Source organism: Artibeus jamaicensis, unplaced genomic scaffold (genome assembly GCF_021234435.1).
Source record: "Artibeus jamaicensis isolate MK-2021 breed Jamaican fruit bat unplaced genomic scaffold, CSHL_Jam_final contig_484, whole genome shotgun sequence".
Taxonomy (NCBI): domain Eukaryota; kingdom Metazoa; phylum Chordata; class Mammalia; order Chiroptera; family Phyllostomidae; genus Artibeus; species Artibeus jamaicensis.
The window spans coordinates 9,223,680-9,244,338 of record NW_026521859.1 but is presented as its reverse complement, the minus strand read 5'-3'; the positions used below and the strand labels follow the sequence as shown (position 1 = coordinate 9,244,338).

General features: G+C 50.2%; 1 protein-coding gene across 1 annotated transcript in view; it reads left to right on the top strand.

Annotated features, from left to right (window-relative positions):
* RUNX2 (RUNX family transcription factor 2) overlaps window positions 1-19,364 on the top strand; it is a 315,866-nt gene extending 296,502 nt beyond the window's left edge. The window contains exon 7 of the mRNA XM_053668297.1: window positions 18,158-19,364. Coding sequence (XP_053524272.1) covers window positions 18,158-18,729 — 572 coding nt within the window. The 3' untranslated portion in view covers window positions 18,730-19,364. The remainder of the gene's footprint in view (window positions 1-18,157) is intronic.
* The last annotated feature ends 1,295 nt before the right edge of the window (window positions 19,365-20,659 follow it).

Below are 20,659 nucleotides of genomic sequence, written 5' to 3'. Positions count from 1 at the left end.
TGACTCGGGCAACGAGACTACCTCATGGCTGCCCAAAATGGCAGGTCTGGCCTCTGTCCTGGTGGCTGGCCTGGACTCACTTTGTCTGTGGAGGGTCAGGACAGGCCCTGTAGTCTGTTCATGGGACCTGGCTGTCACCCACGGGCAATTCATCCCGACCGCGTCTGCGGCTGTGTGCATGGAAAACAACAGTAGCCACGTCAACAGCAAAAGCAACAACCGCGCATACCAAATGGAGATCTTTGCTTTACTCACAGATGGTGGTAGGCAGACATGGGGAGGAGGACGTATTTTCCTGTGATATTAGAATAGGATGAGCGGTGGTTATTTTGGGCCAGGCTCCAGCAAACACTTGGAGAGCTCCTCAAACTGCAGATGAAGCCCCAGGTTGATTTTATTGGGTGATTTCAGTGCTGCCAAATACTTGTAGTGTAAAGAAATCATAAAATGTGCTGGTGGTCCAGAAGCTGGATGGGGTACACTCTGCACATAGTTGAGACGACTTCGTGATTTGGTGACAGGCCTGTTTGAACCCCTCACCTAGAAATCAGTTAGCATCTGCTGGAGAAATAAATTAAATGTAGATGGCCCTGAATTCATTTCTCCTGCTGGTCTCTTTGCCCCTTTATCTGAAGGGAGGAAGAATTTTGTTGGCCCCAGGCACGATATGCATTTAATTATCACAGTTCAGATTTTCTCTGCTGCACTGGAAGCCTCAACCAGCTTCCTCTTCACCCTCTGCTCTGGAATAACATTGCTCTCTGCTAGTGATTATCTGCAGCTTTTGGGCAGTCTGCAGCATATTCAATGCAAGGCTGATCAGTCTGCTTTAATTAAGCTTCAAAGAAGAGCCTGAGTATCCATCTTATCTCCAGTTTGCTCCTTAATTCCTTTTCCACGGTTCCTGCTGTAGGTGGGAAGTATAGCAGTGGTCTCCGGTGGAGGGGGTCCCTCCTGGTCTGAGCCGGTCTTGCCAAATGAGTGAGTTTCTCTGAACCTCCTCCAAGAGCCTCCTCTCCACTTTCCCCATTTCCACAGGGAGCTAATTGCCAAAGATCTGTTATAAAAAATCCCCTTGGGTGTTTCCCACTGCTGCAAACTCAGAAGGAAGGAAAAGGGGGAGTGCTAGCAGGAAGAAGGGGGAGCTGCGGCTGGCTGCCGCTGACCCACCACCTGAGAGCTACCAGCAGCAGGCCTGTTCTCCGCAGACCCTACGGAAAGCCACATGGCCCTAAATGAGGGGCGCCTGCTGAAAGTGGACCCCCCGTACTGTTGTAGAATTTTCCTTCTAAAACTAACACAGGGGCCCGCAGAGGCAGCTTTTTGTCCCACGTAATCACGGGATGGATTTTTTTTTTTTTTTTAACATCCAGCCACCAGCTTCTGTGGGCCTCAGAAAGAACATTTGTAACCATGCATTCTTTATGTGGTCTTCGATTAATAAACAGGAACCTACCTTTCTAGACGGACTGGGAAACAATTTTTTTCTGTTTGCTGCTCCTGTGTGTAGGGTCCATGAATGGGGGCTTTGAGAACTTGCCCTTTCATGGCCAGATATCAAAGTGCTGCTCACACATACAGATCACCCACCTCAAGGTGCAGCTCGGAGCCGCCACCCATGTGGCCGCCCACCGTGGTTCCACGCTGGCCGCCTGGTCGGGCCGCAGGGCCAGAACTGTGATGGCCCAGTTTTCCTCCCTGGGATGAACGCCGACCCACCAGGAAGAAGGAGGAGACCACCAGCATCCATTCTCCAACGAGTCCTAAAATAACTATATTTATATTTACTCATATGCGCTCCCTTTGGTGGCATTCCTTCCCTAGTCACATCCTTCTGTTTGGGAAGAGAAAGTTCATTTTTTTTAAAGGTTTCCTGGCCTAAAATTCCTCTCTTCCTGTTTTCTTTTTTTCCCCTTCTTTTCTTTCTCCCCTTCCCCTCCCCTTTCCTTTATTTTCCTTCCCTTTTCTATTACTGCCTCTCTCTCATCCTTGGATAGTGTGCCCTAACATTACGGGTTGGGGTTCTCCTGGAGTCTCCCCTATGCTGGGACTTCAGGGAAGGGAACAAGCATTTCCAGGCCAAGGAACAAGACCACAGTCAGGTCCCTGCAGACAGAGAGGGTGTGTGAAGGGCTGGGACAGTGTCTACACATCCTTAAATCTGAGACTGGGAGGATGAAGGCTTTGCAATTTACAATCCAGAGGACAAAGGGGCCGCAGCCCAGTGACAGGAAGTCCTTGGTGCTGAGCGCGTGGTCAACAGCTTGGTGCCCTGGAGTTTCTAATCTTGGGCTTTTGTTTGAGTTACGCTGGGCAAAATCCTGGGAACTGGCTTCAGAGTTTCTGAAGTGGAAGCAGTGTCCTGAGGTTGGGTGGAAGAAGTGGGGAAGAGGCAGGGACGAGCCCATCCCGTTCTCTCTTCCCCCTGCCTTCCCCCCAACCTCCACCCCGGCCCTGTCCTCTCACTCCTCATGTACCAGGTCAGGAGATGGGGTGTGGGCACCTTGAGTTAAGCCTCGATAGGGTCAAAGTAACATTTGCTCTGAAGTTTCTCAGGCAAGGGCTTTGCAGAGGTGACAAGACACGCAGGCATCGTTAGAGTGACGGAAGTGGTAAGGCAAGGGGGTCAGAGGCTGTCTTTTCTATGACACAGTTTGCCCCAGGTTAGGCAGGTCAGGGGACTCTCACCGTGTCATTCTGGAATTGGAATCTGAGGAGGTGGGATTTTGGGTCTCCTTCCCCTCCTGTGTTGGCAGAGAGGGAGTCTGGATTGGACCTGCGTGGGGAAGAGAGTAGCAGGAATGGAAAGCTTTGGGGAAATGGAAGAGAGGCTAGTCCTAGATCTCTCAGGCTCCTCTTCCCACCACGAATCTCATAAAGTCCCTGTGTAACAAGCCAGGAGGGGACCAGTATGCTCCAGTTGCAGATGAACACACTGAGGTTCCAAGCCGCAGAGTGACTGCACCGTCACACAGAGCGTTGGTGGCTGCTGAGCTGTCCCATTGGGTAGGTACTCATGCCTGTGGAGAGGAAGAAGAAACACGAGTTGGCTTGCAGATGCTTGTGATTCTTAGCAACACGGATGGTTGTCCAGAGGATTCTGTCTGCCTGATTCGTGCATAATTCCCACCCCTTTGGTAGGGACAATGCCAGGGGGAAATGAGGAAGGAACGATGGGAGTTGATGCTCCATCCACAGCAACGCTGCTGTAAATAGCAGTGGGCATGCAAATCCTCCGCCAAGTTCATCCTGTTCTACAAGGCTCCCATGCTGACGGTGCTCTGTGGGACCTGCCCGGCTTCTCTAAACACCTGGCCCTGTCCTTGGATTGGCCCTGGCTGTATCCCTACACCCCAACTCCCTGTCCCCAGGGGGCTAGAAGATGCCTCTATTCCCTCTGCTTTGAGGGAAACAAATTGGCCATTGGATATGTGTCCAGGCTGGACAAGGGCATAGGTCCAAGGTCCTCGTCATATGGACCACCCAAGTGAGGACCCAGGGAGCCAGGAGTTGATTAATGAGGGACTCAGAAGAAGTTAGACAGGGTCCAAGAAGGTGGGCAGCGGGAGGGTGAGAGCTGTAATTAAAAGACCCATCATAGCCCGGTGCTGGATTTAGGTTTTCTAGGCTTTTGTTGCCTGGTGCTGGTATTGCTGGGAGTGAACTCAAGGATGTGGCTTTTTTGGAGGGGCCTTAAAGTGGGCCTTGGGGGGCGCTTTGTTATCCCAGCCAAAACATACCCCAGAGCAAAGAGTTGACCTCTTCCTACTGGGACGTCACAGGTTCTGGAAGAAGAGGCCAGTTCTGTTCTTCTGGCTTGAAGTAAGGTGAGGTGTTGGCCTTTATTATGTGTCGGCCTGTCCACAGTCCTCTGCTGGTCACTGTCCATGATTCAAGAGAGGAGATGATGTCTCCTGCCCCATTGGCCAAAGGGATATGAGTCCCTCAAAATATTCTTCCCAAAAGGGGGTTTTGAGGTTAAATAAATTTGGAAATCCCTCTCCTGGATGACGATCATGCCCTTTATTACATTAAGGTCCCAAGGAATCTGGTAGTGAGGAAACCACTGGACTCTGTTCAGCTCCAAATATACCAGCATTACCTGATCACGGAACTAAATTTTCATGGAACTGCACTTAACGGCCCATGGGAAATGTGAGGTAAAACACAGTAAAACAAAGTAAAATACAGGGAACAAAGTAAACTACAGGTAAGAAAGACACAGGTCAGTAAGTTTCTTCCCAAAACACAAGGTAGTGGGATAGGAGACTTCAGACACACATGCACAGGATTTAACAGGTGATGTTTATCTGATCTGGTTTACATTTCCGCAGAGATGAGTAAACCACTGTTTCGGGGGATCCCTTCTCTTGTCTTGCCGAACAGGCAACACACGCACACACACTCCAGGTTAACTGACTGCGGTGCGAATAGATAGCAGCAGGAGAGGAGGAAAAGGAAATGTGAGCTGGGAGGAGCAGGTGATACCCAGTGAGGCAGGAAGGAGGGTCATGGGGGCTCAGTGGCAGGAGGGAGGAGCCTGGTTCCATCCTGTGCCCAGGCTCAGGCCCGCTGTAGCTCTCTCTCACTGGGTCCCCAGTATGTGGGGGCAGAGCAGGCGGGCCCCCACAGAATTCTCAGGTGAGGGTGGCATGACCCTGTGCAGAGTCAGCCAGTGAAGGGTCAGCCATGCCCTTCTCTGGGGATGTTTCCTTTCCTGTGAGACTAGGGAGGTGCCAGTCAGTCGAGGGACTGCACTATTTGTCCAATTAGTCACACGCTGAGGCGAGAGGGTGGAGGACATGTGGTTTTGGGTGCTTTTTGTCACCTGTGGACTATCTTGTGCCCACATCTCTGTGGCCTCAGGACTGGCGGGGGAGAGAGAGCTGCCTTTGTGCCCCTGATCTGGGGTGTGTTTCTGTGTGCCCGAGGGGGATATGACACATGGGCGCGAGGCCAGCAGCCAGGCAGCACCTGCTGAGGGACACAGCTGTGCCCGGGCAGGGGGCATTCTTGGCCACTGTCTCACAGCTGCCCCAGCAGCTGCTTGGGTGTCTTCCCACACTCCACATGTGGTGTCTCTGTCGGGAAGTCCTGAGTGGGGGAGAGCCTTCTGGGTCGGCAGGGCTCTGAGCCAACCCCACGACAGTGACCCGCACCCTGAGGTGGCCCAGACGCGGTTCCAGCGAGTGGATCGGTACCCAGTTTGGGCCGCCAGTCTGAGGGGCAGAAGCAAACAAACTTTATGGCCAAGTGCTCAGAGTCAAATTTGTTTGAAGTCAATAAAAATGTCTGGCGTGTTAAAAACAAGGGTTGTGGGTGGGGAGCAAAGGCAAAGGAGAGGTGGGAGAAAACAGGGAGATGGGGGGTCCGCCTCCAGTCCACCGGCCCCCCTTCTGATAAAGACACATGATGAAGGAGAGGTTTTGGCTGCGTGCAGAAGAAACAGAAGCAGAAGTAGAAGAGTTTTTTCAAAGGTAAAGCAAAGCAGGCCACGAATTACTTAGAGGCTTTCCGAAGACCTCATCACCGCTGGTACTTGCTCCAAGTCATGGAGGACACGGGGCGGGCAGTCACAGGAAGCATGACAACTGAGCGAATTCCACTCTAGAATAATATTTTTTTCTGGTATACTACTTGAATCCAGGGACCTTAAAACACTTCACACATTTGCAATCATTGAACCTCATCACATACCTGTGGGAAGAAGGAGTGTTGTTTTGCTCATTTTATATGGAGGTGAACGGCGGCACAGAGTTTGAGGGAACATGTTTGCAGAGCCCGGGGGTGAGAGAGGAGCCCCAGGCTGCCCCAGCGGCCGCATCTCCATGGCGAGTTGGCTGGGAAAAGGAAAGGGTCTGTTAATCTTACAACAAATTAAAAAACATAAATAATTTTAAAATAATAACTATATAATAAAATGCAAAAATATATATTTTTTAATTTTTAAAAATCAGGGTTCACTAAGATTTGATTTCTTTTTACCCAATGCCTTCATTTTATGTTCTTGTTTTGCCTTCTTCACAAGTGAAGAGGCCACAATTCAGGAAAACGGGGTTTTTTTCAGACAGAAGAAAACCGAAGAGATGTCTTTCGAAAGTGATGAGTTGAGGGGAAGGGAGGAAGGTGCGGCAGGGGGAAGAAAGGGAGAAGGAGAAGAGGAAAATTACCTTCCTCATCTTCGTTGAAAGAGCCGCACAAAATATTTATCTTCTGTTTACCTCAGAGTGGCAGAAGATGTTAAGAGCTCTGGGAGCTTTTGCTTCAAAGTGGGATTTCCCTTCCCGAGTTAGGCTGTCTGCAGCTGAGGTCCTGCCTCTCGATGAAGGGGGCTGGGCGGGCAGAGGGGCTGTGACTTTAGGGCGCCAGGTGTCTCATTTTCATCCATGTCTATGCAACTCACTTGGTGTCCGCCCTCCATTGTCTGCATCTGAAAGAGAAGAAGTAAGATACAGGCCCCTAAACTCACAAGGACGTAGGCATTTCACGTGTATTTAGGTGAGGCTTTCATCTTCTCTGGTCCCAGCCTGGTGTGCTAGGGCACCCGACCGTGGTCGTATGGAAGAGTCCTGCTGTCTGCTAGCGGCTGACGGTCTGCAGCCATTTGCAAGTGAAGTTGTAATTAATCCACTTTGTTTGACTATTTCAGGTTAGTTGTCAACATGGGTAAAATCCAACCGATGATTCTACCCACCTACCCGGTCCAGTGCACTTGCACCTTTCAGGGGATGTACTAGCTTCCTGGGCTCGTCAGGACATTGTAAGCCTGAGCCATGTGTCTCCTCTCTTCTCCATTCTCCTCCTCCCGCCCATTGTCTGAATACTCAACATATAGAGAACCACAAAATCATGCAAGAGAGCTTAATTTTGAAAGAAAGTGAGCTGCATAGAGATCTTCACATACTTTTAGAGAATATTAATATCCTGATTAAATCAAGCTTAATATATAAGTATATAAAATAGAATATAAATATATTATAATATTAATATATATCCACATGTCATATAGCACATTAAATATAGAAATTCATAATATAAATATATAATTATATGACTATAGATTAAATGCTATCAATAGAGTTCACTTATCTCCTCTGATTCCAGGACGTTACGGAGGGAGGGGCGGGGTGGGGGACTCTTAGGGATTTTCATCCTCAATTACTCAGTGGGGAGAAGCTTGTCTAGCTGTCCCAGAGGGGAGGGGGAGCCACCGCGAGTTATTCCCTGTGCCATGGCACAACACATTGACTCACAGCCACATCTTGAGAGAAATTCGCTGCAGTCAGGAAATTCCCAGCAAGTGCTCTCATTACACCCTCTGCTGACCCTGCAGCCGGAGCATAGGTGGGGTCAGGCTGGAGGGTGGTTTTGAAAAGGGAAAATCAAAGCGCTTCTGCTGCCTCTGCAGGCCTGTGGAGGGCAGAGGCCTAGCAGGCCTGGCTAAAGCTGCAAAATGGGCCTCACGCCCCGGTGACCTGGGGCAGCCAGTGCCGGCCTGTTCCTGCATTCTAGACTTTTATTTTCGTAAAAGCTGTCTTCTGGTTTTTTTTCCTCCTTGGCTTTGTTTCCCCTTCTGAGCAAAGCAGGATGCCCCAGACCTCTCTCCTTCCAAGGGACGGGGCCAAATTTAGAGCCGGGGCTGCTCATTTAAGGGTCATTTGTAATTGAGCCTGGCACAAAGGGTGATCGTTAGGAGGAATGGCATGAAACCAGGAAAAGGGAAAGCGTGGACCCAGAGTAGAGAAGGTGTCCTAGGAGAGGCACCGCGGCACGGCTCGGAGGTCCGGTCTCCGGGGAATCCTTGGGAGAAAGGACTGGGTATTGCAGTGCAGGTGGGGCAACGAGGGAAGCTACCAGGGCTCTGCCCCCTCCTGCGATGATTTGCTTCAGAGTACAGGGGTGGGGGAGTTGCAGCAACAGGTGGCAACGGACACCAGAGGCATCAGCTGTGAAGGGCCAGGGTCTGCACCCTGGGCTGCGGGCTGGCTGATAGAAACAGGGTGACCCACTCACTGGATGTGCACCAGGCGTATCCAGAGCTGGACGTTGTCTCTCGGACAACGGAGGAGCCCTTTCCTGTGCCCTGCCACTGCCTAGGGACACCCCGCCTTGCCTAGACCCTTGCTTCTGGTTGGTTGCTTTGGGAAATGGGGAGGTACCTGCTACTTTCTTACTTAGTTTGGGTTGGCAGTTTGGCAAAGGGGCATTCTGGAACAAACCAAGGAGGCTTCTTCTCTAAGGTGCTGTCCTGGCAGAACTGGTGAATGGACACGTGAGTGTCCACCTGCCACACCCCAGAGGTCCTAGAGTCTTGTCGTGTGAAGAAGCCCTGAGTGGCTGGGCACAGCGCCATTCCTGCCTCGCTTCTGGCTGCCCTCTGCCCTCTGCCCTGCCGGCAGCGCCCGGCCCCCTGACTCACCTCGGATCGGAGGAGCTGGCAGCCTGGGGTTCCAGTTGTTCCCCCAGCCCCACCGCCAGACTGTCTCTCCTCCCCGCATTCCTGGTGGCGGCCCAGCTCCCTGTGACCCCAGGTTCTAATATTCTTCGGTTTGTTCAGACTCCCCAGCTGGCTCCGTTCTGGGCTTCCTAGCCTTGTTAAAGCCAAAATGCCGACTTTTACAACCCTGCTCTTTCCACGAGTTCATCAAGCAGCCCTCTTTTTACAGGCGAGATGGCCCCTTCGGTACACTCTCTCTTCGGAGGGGGAGGGGCAGGGAGCGTGGGCTTCGGGAGGGTCTGGTCTGCACCACGTTATTATTTTTTTTTAACAATAGTCTTAAAAAAATGAAGTTCAGTGGTGAGTGACCCTCCAGGAGGAAGAATGAAATGGGTTGATTTGGAAACTGTTCAGCCCTGGAGGCATTGCTCAGGAACATAATCTATTTCGAACTTTTTTTTCATGAGCCCGAGTTGGTTATGGTGTGGGAATAGCCTTTTCATTCTTCCTCATCTTCTCTCCGTCCCACAGAAGTGTTCATGCCATGGAATATGCAGGTTGTGTAAACACCTCTTCAAAAAGTCACTTAAAGGTGTTACACGTAATCACACGCCCCCTTCTAAACGCCGTGTTCCCGGAGACGCACAGAGATGTCCTTCGTGCCCTGCAGGTAGGAAGCGGCCGAGTCAGCAATCGGCAGAGCAGGCCCGCCTGAGTGAGTGGAGGAGCTTGGCTCGAAGCTTGACAAACAGTCCCATGAAACCTGCGCTGGCTCTTACCGAACGGCGATGCACGAACGGCCCAGGGTGGCCAACCCCAAGGAGGGAAGGAGCCAAGGTCCATAAAGGGTGGCAGGAAAATTCCTTTTTGCTGAAATTTGATCTGTTCCTGGAAAAAAAAATGCTACATATACTGGTTGTCTGGACTCCACGCACGCTTTCTTCTGCTGTGATACCCTTTTGGCTTCTTCAACATCCAAGACGTTACTTTCGCATTTGGTCTTCTCACCTCCTGCCTTACCCCTCCTGCTCAGCCTCCTCACTGCCGGCTGCCGGGGTAATCTTTCAAAACTGCAAATCAAATCTATTATGTTCTCCTGTTTGAGACACCTCGGTGGCTCCCCACTGTCTGCTAAAGTTGAAGTTCCTTAGTTTCACAGATGAGCCCCTCCGCGGTCTGTCCCTCTTATCTTTTAAGTCATTTCATGCAGGTCTCCCAGATCTATGAACCACCCCTCCCCCGCCCCGCCCCACCAGCCATTTCAAACTTTGAGACCACAGTCTCCCAAGCCTCACGCATTTGTTTGCACAGCGGGACAGCATGGGCTGGGCAGTGCCAGGGCACTTGGAAGCTGATGTGGTGATTGAGGTAGGGGTGGCACTGTCAACTAGGGTGTGTAGAGATGGTCCCTTGAGAAAGTGACTTTGACAAAGGCTGAAGGGTGCGAGGGCTGAGCCATGCCTATATCCAAGGGAGGAGCACTGTAGATGGAAGAACAGCAAGTGCAATGTGCAAGGACCGTTGGGAATAATTGGAGCAAATGAGAAAGGCACTGGCGGCTAGCACCCCGTCTGAGGACCATGGGGCTCTTGAACTGAAACAATTGCCATCTTTACCTGTGGCTGGTAGTGCTGATGACGATGTGTGACCTCAGGAAACCAGCGGCTGGGCTGTGAAATGCTTGAAGAGTTAAAATCACTTTGCTTATGAAAGCAGACTAGGTTCTGAAAGTGGATCTAAAAGTATCAGGCTCTGGACTTTACTTTCTTCCAAACTATGTTCACACAGTATCAACAAAGCTATTTTAGAAAATTTCACCCTGGTAATAGAAAAAGGAAACATTTTTTGAGGATGCAGTAACGTTTAGGTCCAGGACCGGGTAAGTAATCCTCATCCTTAGGGCCTCTTTGGGGTGTTCAACCTATAATGTTCTCAACAGCAATTTATTTTATGAGTTCTTTCCTCTTCCTATTTTACAAAAGTCCGAGAAATGTCACATATAGACCTTCCAAGAGTTTGGGTACAATTGTGAATTAAGTCATCGTACCTCCCCCCACCCATTTTATTACTTTGGTAAATTAAATACAATGTAACAATGATCATTGTAACCATTTTTAAGTGTTCTGTGGCATTACCCACCTTCTCACTGTCCGGTTAGCATCCCCCTCACCCACCTCCGGAGGCTGAGGTCTCGTCAGCGTGGGCTTTGTCCAAACTTTCCAAAGTAAGAGTGGCTGTTTCTCCATTTGCAAGTGGGAAGAGGGTCATTGTCAATGAACCCTAGCTGGGTCTTTGTGAATTATAATCACTTGGATGCTTTTAAAACACAGGCTGTCTGGGCACCCTCCCTGGACATATTGATTTGATTGGCTGGGGGCATCAGTAGTGTTTTCAAGTCTCCCCAGGTGATTTTAGCATGCAGGCAGTGTGGCAGATTTCAGGCCCAGAGTGCAGCAGACCCCCTGCAAACAGGGGCCCTCCTTCTCGGGCCTCCTTCCATGCCTGCAAACACTCCGCTAAGCACACTCCCTCCTTCACACTGAATAAGCCTGCGGCATCAGCCGCGTTGGTTCATAGCCCAGTTCTGAGAGGGTGAGCAGGGTTCTCCCCATAGTAGGGCCTCAGTTTCCCAGCAGTAAAATGGGATTAAGAACAGAATCCGCTTCACAGTTTTCCATGCAGATTGGGAGAGTTTAACACGTGGCTGGGAGGCAGTGAACACTCAGTATCTGTTGGCTCTTGTTGTGAGAATGTCAGTGTCCAGTCAGGAATCCCCTTGTCTGCACTCCAGCCAGCCCTTCTCACCCCCTCCCGAGACCAGTGCTGCTCTCCCCAGCAGGGGCTGTCCAGCTCCAGCTCCCCTGCTGAGCCACGTTCCTGGGAGATGCCTGGTGAGAACTTAGGTTCATACTGAGTCAGCCGTATTTGTAGACTTGACTCACCAGGTCTTAAAACCAGAAGATTGCCCTGTGGTTCTCATGACGTTCCTGGAAAATAAAAGAAGTGAATATTATTGGGCTGAGTTCATCAGACACTCAACCCTCCCTTTTGTGTGTCAGGCGCTCAAAAGGAGCAGGCAGCAGCCCAGCCAAGTCTGAACCATCAAAGGCAGGGGCCCGGCTGCAGTGCTGAGAGACGCTGCTTCTCCCACAGACAGGTCTGGTCCTCTTCCCACAGACTTCTGCCTCTCTGGTTCCCTGAGGCTATGCCGTTTCTCCTCCCTCCAGGCTCCTGGGAAAATGTTCCCAAGGGCTGCTTCTGGTGAGGTGTGTCAGAGCTGAGCTGTGCTGGAGGGCTGGGTGTGCACTGGGAAGGGGCCACCCAGCCTCCAGAGAACAAGAAAGGGAAAGTTTCCTTTTTAGAGCCAGAATTTCTGGGATCTTTTACTGAATCAGCAGCCTGGTATCATTTGTCTGATACCTGCTTTTCTCCATCTTCTGTAACCCTGCCCATAGTGTCTTACCATTTCCACGTCCCAGCTGACTGTTGAATCTACTGTTCTGCATCCCCAGAGCTACGGCTGTAGCAAAAGCCATGGTCCTTTTGTAATTTCTCACCTGCACCTGGAACCTCCTGACTGGTCTCCTGGCTTCTGTTCTGTCTACCTCCTGTCAGTGCAGCCAAGTGAACGTTTGAATACAAAACTGATCACATCACACACCCTAATGCTTAAAACTTTTGCAAGGCTCTCCATTGCTCTTAGGATAATGGCAAAACTCCTTAACAAGTTCAACAAGGCCATGTGTATCAGGATTTACTTTGGCTATAACAGAAAACTCAGTTGAGCTGGGGTTTGGATAGAGAAGATTTATTTTCTCATATAAAGAGCCTGCAGTTGAGTGAGCTAGGATTGGCAGAGTGGTTCCTCAAAGTTATCAGGGACTCAGTTCTCTGCTCTGTCATCCTTAGCATATGGTTTTGACCTCATGGTCCAAGAGGGCTGCTTCAGCACTAGCCACTGCAACCAAATCCCAGGCACAGGAAGGGGGATTTGCACACAGCACTTCTACTAGCATCCTTCCACCCAGAATTTAGTGACATGGCTACAGGCAGTATGAAGAGAAGCTGGGAAATGTAATCTTTATTCTAAGTGTTCATAGACCAGCTAAAAAAGGGGCAGAAGAGGAGAAGGGAGATTAGGTGACAAGTGACAGTGTATATCATACGCTGCTTCTTCAGACCCCTGATCTCCTTTGGAGCTTCATCTCACCTCACGCCTCCTTCCCTTCACTCTCTCCACTCCTGTCACACTTGCATTCTCTAAGAGGCCCACATATTTGCAATACTCCTTCCTGCCACAGCCTTTGCTTAAGCTGTAGAAAATCTTCCTTCAATAGGTCAACCCCCTTATAGCATGTGGATTGTGTCATCGTTGCAATTACATATTTGTTTGTGCAATTATGTGATGATTTTCTGCCCCCACAATGAGGTCAGGGTTTAAGTCTGGTTTTGCACAAAATGGAGCATTCTGCTGGACATACTGTAGGTGCTCAATAAATTTTTGTTGCATGAATCAGTGAATAAGTTTAGTTATTCTCTAATATACATAAAAAAAACCCCAAGATTATGATTCAGCAAATGAGTTCCCCTGATGAGTGGTGGAGGGTGGCTGGAGGCCTGGGGGGGTGCAGTTGAGTAGGGAAGAGTTCTAAGTGATTTGTTCAGGTAAGTGGGCTCTTGGGTGTGGTGGAGGAAGCGATGAACCAGAACTCAGGAGACCTGTTTTCTGGTCTCAGCTCAGCTCCCAGCAGTGAGAGGAGCTCTCAGCTGCCTGAGGCAGTGAGAAGTGGTCAGGTGCTGTGTGTAGTGAAGGCGGAGCCTACAACCATTGCTGGCAGATGCGGGTGTGGGGCAGTGAGTGAAAGAGAGGGGTCAAGGATTAGTCCTGGGGGTTTGGCTGAACGAATGGAAGGTCATTTACTGAGAAGGGGAAGACAGAGAGAGAAGCAGATTTTAGGGAGGTGCTCCATCAAAGGGGCTTATTTGCAAATGAATGGCAGGTTCCATAGCCAGCTGGCCCTATGCTTTAACCTTTCCACAGATGTCCCCCAGAGAAAGCCAAAGCCTCAGGCTGGTGGGTGTGCCAGGTGGGGTGTAAAAAAGATTTTTAAAAAGTCAGCGTATCACCCTGGCTGTTGTAGCTCAGTGGATTGAGCGTGGGCCTGTGAACCAGGCAATCGCGGTTGCGGTTGGATTCGCGGTTGGATTCCCAGTCAGGGCACTTACCTGGGTTGCAGACCGGTTCCCTGCAGGCCAATTCCCAGCAGGGGACACACGAAAGGCAACCATACATTGATGTTTCTCTCCCTCTCTCCTTCCCTTCCCCTCTAAAAATAAATAAATAAATAAATAAAAGTCAGCAAAGTGCACGGTTGCCAGCCAAAAAATGATTGGGACGATTGGGGTTGGGTGTGACTCAGCAATACAATTGAATAAAAATGCCCTGAAGACTTGGTAGGAAGTGGCCAAGACTTGGTAGGAAGTGGCCACTTTCTGCTAAAGATCTGTGAGGAGGATCCGTGAGGAGGAAAGGCATATGGGCTCTGCAGGAATCTTTGAAAATTCAGAAAAGCATAACTCCCATCTCTCAATCTTTATTTCACACAGGCTTCTGTAGGCCGTTGAACTCAACCACATACATGATTTGGCAATTTCCTTTTCTCACTAAACAGTAGAGCACGTGTTTCTAAATTGCTTTCTGGAGAGAGTGCACTGATCTATTCCACTATAAATAACAGATTAGAATGTCTTTCCCCTGACAAGCTGGTCAGCACTGACTATTAGCCCGAGAAGGCTTTGACTACTTTAGAAGTGAAAAATAGTAATTCATTATTCATAATTATTTCAATTGATAAGCATTATTATTTTAATTTGCAATTCTTTTATTTCTAGAACGAAGACTTCTTAAATGCTTACTAATTATAGTCTTAATATGTATACTTCAATATATGTTTCTTTATATTTTCAATATATATTTCAATTCATAATTAATTACTACTTTAATTCACAGTTAAATATATATTTAATGTATTTAACATATATATGTGTATGCACATTTAATATGTACATAATATATGTTTTAATATATATTGTGCACCTTCAAAACTGACTTTTGAGAAGATATTTGCAGGATGGTAGCAGGCATGACAATCACTGAAATTCAGTCGAATACCTTCCCTAGCTCAGGAAGTAGCACCACCCCAAAGTGGTTGGTTGCATGTGCGAAGGGGATGGGGTAGCAGCGAGAGGGAGAGGAGTACCAGGCTGGAAGGTTTGGGCTCAGTTGTGGATGACCCAGGTTCACATGCCAGCCTCTAACCCGCCTGAGCGAGGGTGGGGTTCCAAGCTCCACTAGCGAACTGGCGCGCAGTAGTAGCTGGTGGACATCTGCAGAGCAGCTCTTTTGCATTTCTGCCCCAGCCCGACCCCCAGGAGGGTTCTGGTGTCCACTGAGAGGCAACCTGATGCTCCTTCAGGGTGGCGATGCTGTCTGGTTCCACTGTGTTTCCCACGCCTGGTGCAGCATCTAGCACACAGTAGGCCCTCAGTACCTATTTGTTCTGTGAGGGAATGATAGATGACTAGGACAGAAGAGACTGTTCTCTGCTCTGTTCTCAGCTGCATCATGAAACAGCAAGTCCCTTTCTCTCACTGGCCTCCGTCCCCACATCCTAAGTGGTCAGTTAATCCAGTCATAGCAAAGACTCCTTCCAAACCTGCAAATTCTGTGAAAACACTGAACCCATCTTTAGTTTCCTCTTCTACGAAATGGGATGAAAATATCGACTTCCCATAAGGTTGCCAGATAAAATATGGGACAACCAGTAAAATTAGGATGTCAGGTAAACAAGGAGTAAGTTTTTTAGTATAAGCATTTCCTCAGTACTGCATAGACTCCATAAATAATTGAAGCACCAAATGATTAAACAACACACAGCTGGATCGGTTTATTGCATTTGGAGTTGTATTTCTGGACTGATGATGATTATTTGGCATTCATTCAACAAGTATTTACTGAGCAGCTACTCTGTGCCAGACACAGTTCAGGCCCCGGTGACATAGCAGAGAATGAAATAAGCCGTGTCTCTCATTTCATAGGGTTGACATTCCAGTTAACGAAAAAGCTATGTAAAGTGTCAGGTGCTCATAATTCTCAGAAGACTAATAAGGCCGGATAAGGGTCAGAGACCACGTGAGGGGGTGAGGGAAGGAATTAAGGAGTCTGATTAATTGACCCTCTGCACCTGAGAACCCCCAACCTCCACAAAGAGCCATGTCTGTAAGAGCAAGACCCTGATCTTATTTTGTAGCAATCAGTGAAGCTGCATAAAAATTATGTCACTGATTCAAAGGCTTATGTCCCAAATCGGGGATAAAATGACCAGTTGTGGATGGAAGAGACCTACAAATCACTCCACTCAGATTTTAGCCAAGCTGCAGCTGCAACCCAGTTTCCTGACAGCCAGGTGAAAGTTCTGGGAGGTGATGTACTTGTTAAAAAGGTGCTTCTGTTTTTCAATTCTATTTGCCAGTCTAGTTGGGGTGAGTTCTGACAACTTGATGATTTTTGAAGTTTTAGCTGGAACAACAGTGAAAGCCTTTCTTCTTGAAGAAATCCGCACAAGCCCTTTCCCCCCAAGCCAGTGTTCACCATTCAAGGCTTTGCCTAAGGTTCTTGAGCTAATGGCAGGAGAGGTCACTTCTCTTATTCCCCTGACAGCTGAGAGAGGTCATCGGCATCAACACTATTACTATTTTCATGATCATATTAGATTCACAGGCTGCTCCTCTGCACCTGGTCAGTCTGATTTCTGCAGTCACAGATCCTATGCTGTATGAGTCAAGTTCGTCTGTTTGGCCTACACCCCGAGTGTGGTGCCCAGATGAGCAGCATCTTTATCTCCTGGGAACTGGCTGGAAATGCAGGGCCTCAGGCCTCACCACTGACCCGCCGATTCACAACTGCCCTTTTACAGTGTGATCAGGGGGTGGGATGCGCAGGCAAATCTGAGGAACGCTGCCCTAGAATGTTCTGTATGCTTGCCTCTATTTCTTTTTCACCTGCGAGATTTCTATTTGGTTTAATCCAAAGGGCTCTTGTCTGCTACAAACGTTGGATGTGTGAAGCTCATTAACATTTTTTCTCAGGTCAAACCAGATCAAACAGTTTGGAGAGTTTCTCCTTTATCATTTTCAGCTCACGATGCTATGTACTTAGAAGTGTCTGTGAGTCTTGGTTTACAAAATAAGATCATCACAGAAACCTGAGGAAATTACGACTGGTGCAGGACAGGCAGGTCGGCGGAAGCCAAGAGCAGAAATTACCTGTGACGTTTCTACCAGAGCAGTTTGCGGGCACACGGGTGGCTTCTCCTTCAAAGCTGGCCCTTCAAGACATAATTCCCAACCACACAAGTTAGATGTCCTAACATCTGGGGCCTGTGAGAACGTTACTGGGCGCTGAAGTCAGGACGGATGAGGGAACAAGCTCTCACCAGATGATTAGGGCTTCTCTGAGTCTCAGCCAGACGCGGACGCAGGAACAGCTCACCGGCGATGAGTGGTCAGAGCACACATGTTCACATGCGATGGGGGATGCGTGTGCTCGTTGACTCTTTCCTCATGTCACTCCCCCCAGTATAATAGAGGCAATGGAGCAAGCTGTGCCTTTGAAGGGTGTGGAACCCCCTGAGGGCGGGGCACACAGTGAGCACCCAGAAATAAAACGAATGCCGAAAGCCAAGAGCAGACACTGTAGCTGGAATTGGGAGACAGGCCCCGGACTGGGCTCTGGTAAAGCTCAGAAGTGCTCCTAGGGTGAGCTGGGACCGCGTATCCAAAGGTGGTGAGCAGGGTGGCTGACGCAGCTGAGCTGAGGTCGTTGGCCCCAGTGTGGACCCTGTGGTCTGAGGTTAGTAAACCTTGCTCCCACACCCAGTCACCAAGGACTGCCACCCACTTTCCACCTGGAGGTGCAACGGGTTGGGAGAGAAGCAGCAAAAACGGAGGCTTGTCAGGTGCTTCCGGGCATTGAGTGCTGCCCACTGTGGACTTAGATCAAAGTTTCAAAGTGAACACCTTTGAGGGCTGATTGGTCAGTCCTGGGAGGGCCCTCGCAGGTCACTGAGCCCAACCTTTTTGTACAAATGGGGAAATGAAACCAAGTCCCCAAGCGGGGATGGGACTGGCCCAAGGTGTCCGAGCATTTTCTGGCAGATTGAGAACCAGCTCTGGCTCCTGGCTCTTGGCCAGCGTGGGTTTGCTGGAACAGTGTGGGACAGTGGAGGGGACTGTTTGTTTCACGCACTTCTGCTTCTGAGAAGAGCGGGGAAGGCCCTTCCCTTCACAGTCCGCACCCACTGTCCTTGGCAAGACAGCCTCCGACAGGCCCCAGCCAGGAACTCCCTCCTTGTCTCCACAGAGGTGGCACCTCTGTGGACCGGTGTGGAGACTCTCATGTGTGAGGAGGCAACGGTGGTCCGTGATTCTCCTGCCTCCCAGTCCCAGGGCTGGGCTCCACGCCTCTCCCACTTTGTTCTTTGATACATTCACTGCTCATATAACCCTGTCTTCCTCAGTAAATTTCAAGTTTGGGCGTAGGAAATAAACCATCATCATCTTTTTCAGTTCCTTCCTCAGTTCCTCAGTACCTAGTGTGGATCTGGGCAGACGGTTGACGATAAATGCCTGACGGATCCTTTCTCGTTTCTTCCCTGGCAGATTCAGAGCCCAGTACCTTGGACTCCCAGTCTTCGACCACCTTGTTCCTCTCTTCGGAGGAGCCCGGCCCCTCCACCGCCGCCTTGCCTTCCCCCACCTCCTCCTGCGAGCCCCAGGCATTTTCTCCAGGCCCCTCTGTGTTGCCCCCGCTGCTGCCCCCACCGTTTCCAGCAGCCCCCGCGCCGCCTGGCTCCTGCGCCCCTCGGCGGGCCGGCCTCTACTCGGTGGTCGCCTCCTCTCCAGAGGCTGCCCCGCGCCTCCTCGACTGGCTGCCGGGCTGCCCCTCGGCTACCCCTCCTGGCATCCGGGGGGATGAGCGGGAGCAGCCGGCGCCAGCCCAAGGCTCTGAAAGGGGCCGCACCCCGCACCAGAGCGCAGCGGGCAGGGAGGAGGGCGCAGAGGACAAGGGCGCCTTCCCACCACCCTGTGCTCCATCTGCCGCCCCTGCGAGCTTGGAAGCCAATGTCGGGGACATCCTGGTGGAGTTGCGGACGATGAACGGCCACCTGGACATCATAGCGAGGGCCCTCACCAAGTTGGCCTCGTCCCTGGGACCTCAGCCCCAGCCCTAGCCAGACACTGGGGATGCCAACTGATGCAGCTGGCACCGACTGTGCACCCGAGCCACGCTCAGTAATGGGATCCCTGAGGCCACCAGGCATCCCCGCCTGTCCGTCACCCGTGAGCCACGCAAACCCAGCAGAAGAGCAGATCACTGTAATCGACCACCTTGGCCGAAAGGACTTTCGCTTGCATTCCCGTCTGAAATGATGGCGCTTCCCACACCTGCTCCCATGCAAGGTTTTCGCAGCGCCCTCGCGTCCACCTGCCCCACTCCACTGTGCTCTCCTGCCCTTCCAATGTCCTTGTCTCGTTCTGTAAAAGGGCCTGAGCTTCTTGGCAGGAAAAGCGCCCCAAGATGGTGGTGGGGTGGGATCGTGGGAAAAATGCTCAGAGAACCAGGGCCTTGGCATCCCACACCTGTGACTTCTGGGTAAGGGGCAGGGAAGGCATGTGCAAAGCATGTTACAAAAACAGTCCTGTCCGGGCAGCTCCAGTCTCCCTCTCCTGAGTTGGTGATGGTGTGTCTGTGGTGACTGCTACATGTTTCTTTTAAAAAATGGTTGGGGAAACATTGACTTTTTCTTATTATAGCCACATTTCAAGACGTTTGGAAAATAGAGAAGTGAAAAAAAATCTGATGTATTTGGAGAAGGGTGGGGTATTTAAGGCTCATGAATTAGAAAGTATTTTGTGTAATAAACAAAAATTTTACACATACTCTCTGGTCTTGGCCCCTTTCTGCCACATTTCTTCCTCTGCAGGCGCCCCGCTCTTTCCATTCTCAGTTTCTTGTCCCAGCCCTCCCTTGTCCTGGAGTCGTGCCTCAACTTTTCTTATGCTTGTGAAGAACAAGCTTCTAAAGGTTCTCCTGATTCTTTTCTAAAACTTCCAGAGCTCCCTAATTTGGTAAAGCCACCCCTTTTCTCTGGGTTGGAGTTGAAACCTGCACAGAGTGATTGGCAATGTGGAGGAAGCCCAAATCCCTGGCCCCTCCGTACTGAACACTGGGAAGCCCCCCGCCCCAGCACACACTGTGACGGCCACAAAGTGTCTCCAGATGTTGCCAGTGTTCCCTGGCTGAGGCCAACTGGAACTGCAGAAATCTGGAATAACCTGTGGCCTCCAGGATCTGATTTCTCTTACAAGGCAGGGTTCTTCTCACCTTCCCATTTGAATTAGAATCTTAATAAAATGTGATCATTTGCCAGAAGCAGATATACCGCTCTTTTTTTTCCAGAAACAAACCAGAGGTTGGGAAGCAGATTGTGCGCACGGAGTAAAATCCCACCCCAGAACATTTGCAGGGCTCACAGCTGTGGTGTTGGTGGTTGTCTGGTCTCTGCAGGCAGGAACCACCTGGAGAGCTGGTTACAATGCGAATTCTCCTTCAGCAGCTCTGGGGTGGGACCTGGGACTCAGCATCCCCAATCCGCTCCAGGGGGATGCTGGCCCAAGACACCAGGAGTAGCAAGCTAGTAGGGGAGGCGTTGTCCGCTGTGGGATCCCTGCTGGTTCGAGATGCCACCGTTCCTCAGGAATGCAGCTTGTCTCTGCACCCCACAGTGGCCTGGGTTTCTCAGCCTCTTAGACTAAAATGTTCACTGCATCTCCTTGGGGGAGTATTATTTTTAAAGTGAGGGTGTATTAGGTCTAGCCCCACATTCTAAAGAAGTGTCAACAAATATTAATGGAAAGTCTACACTGCTGGTGACCCCAGGGACACAAAAATGAATAGAATAAGGGTCCTTTCTTGAAGGAGCTCCAGCCTAGTTAGTGTCTCACACAGAGAGGGATTCTCAGGTTCCAGTGTGTCAACAATTTGAAGCTGGTGAAGCAGCAGAGGGTGGTGACAGTGGCAGTCCCATGGAGGCCAGGCTTTTGGAGTTTGACTTTGGGAGAGTTATCTAACCCTTCTGTGCCCCAGTCTCTTAATCTTTG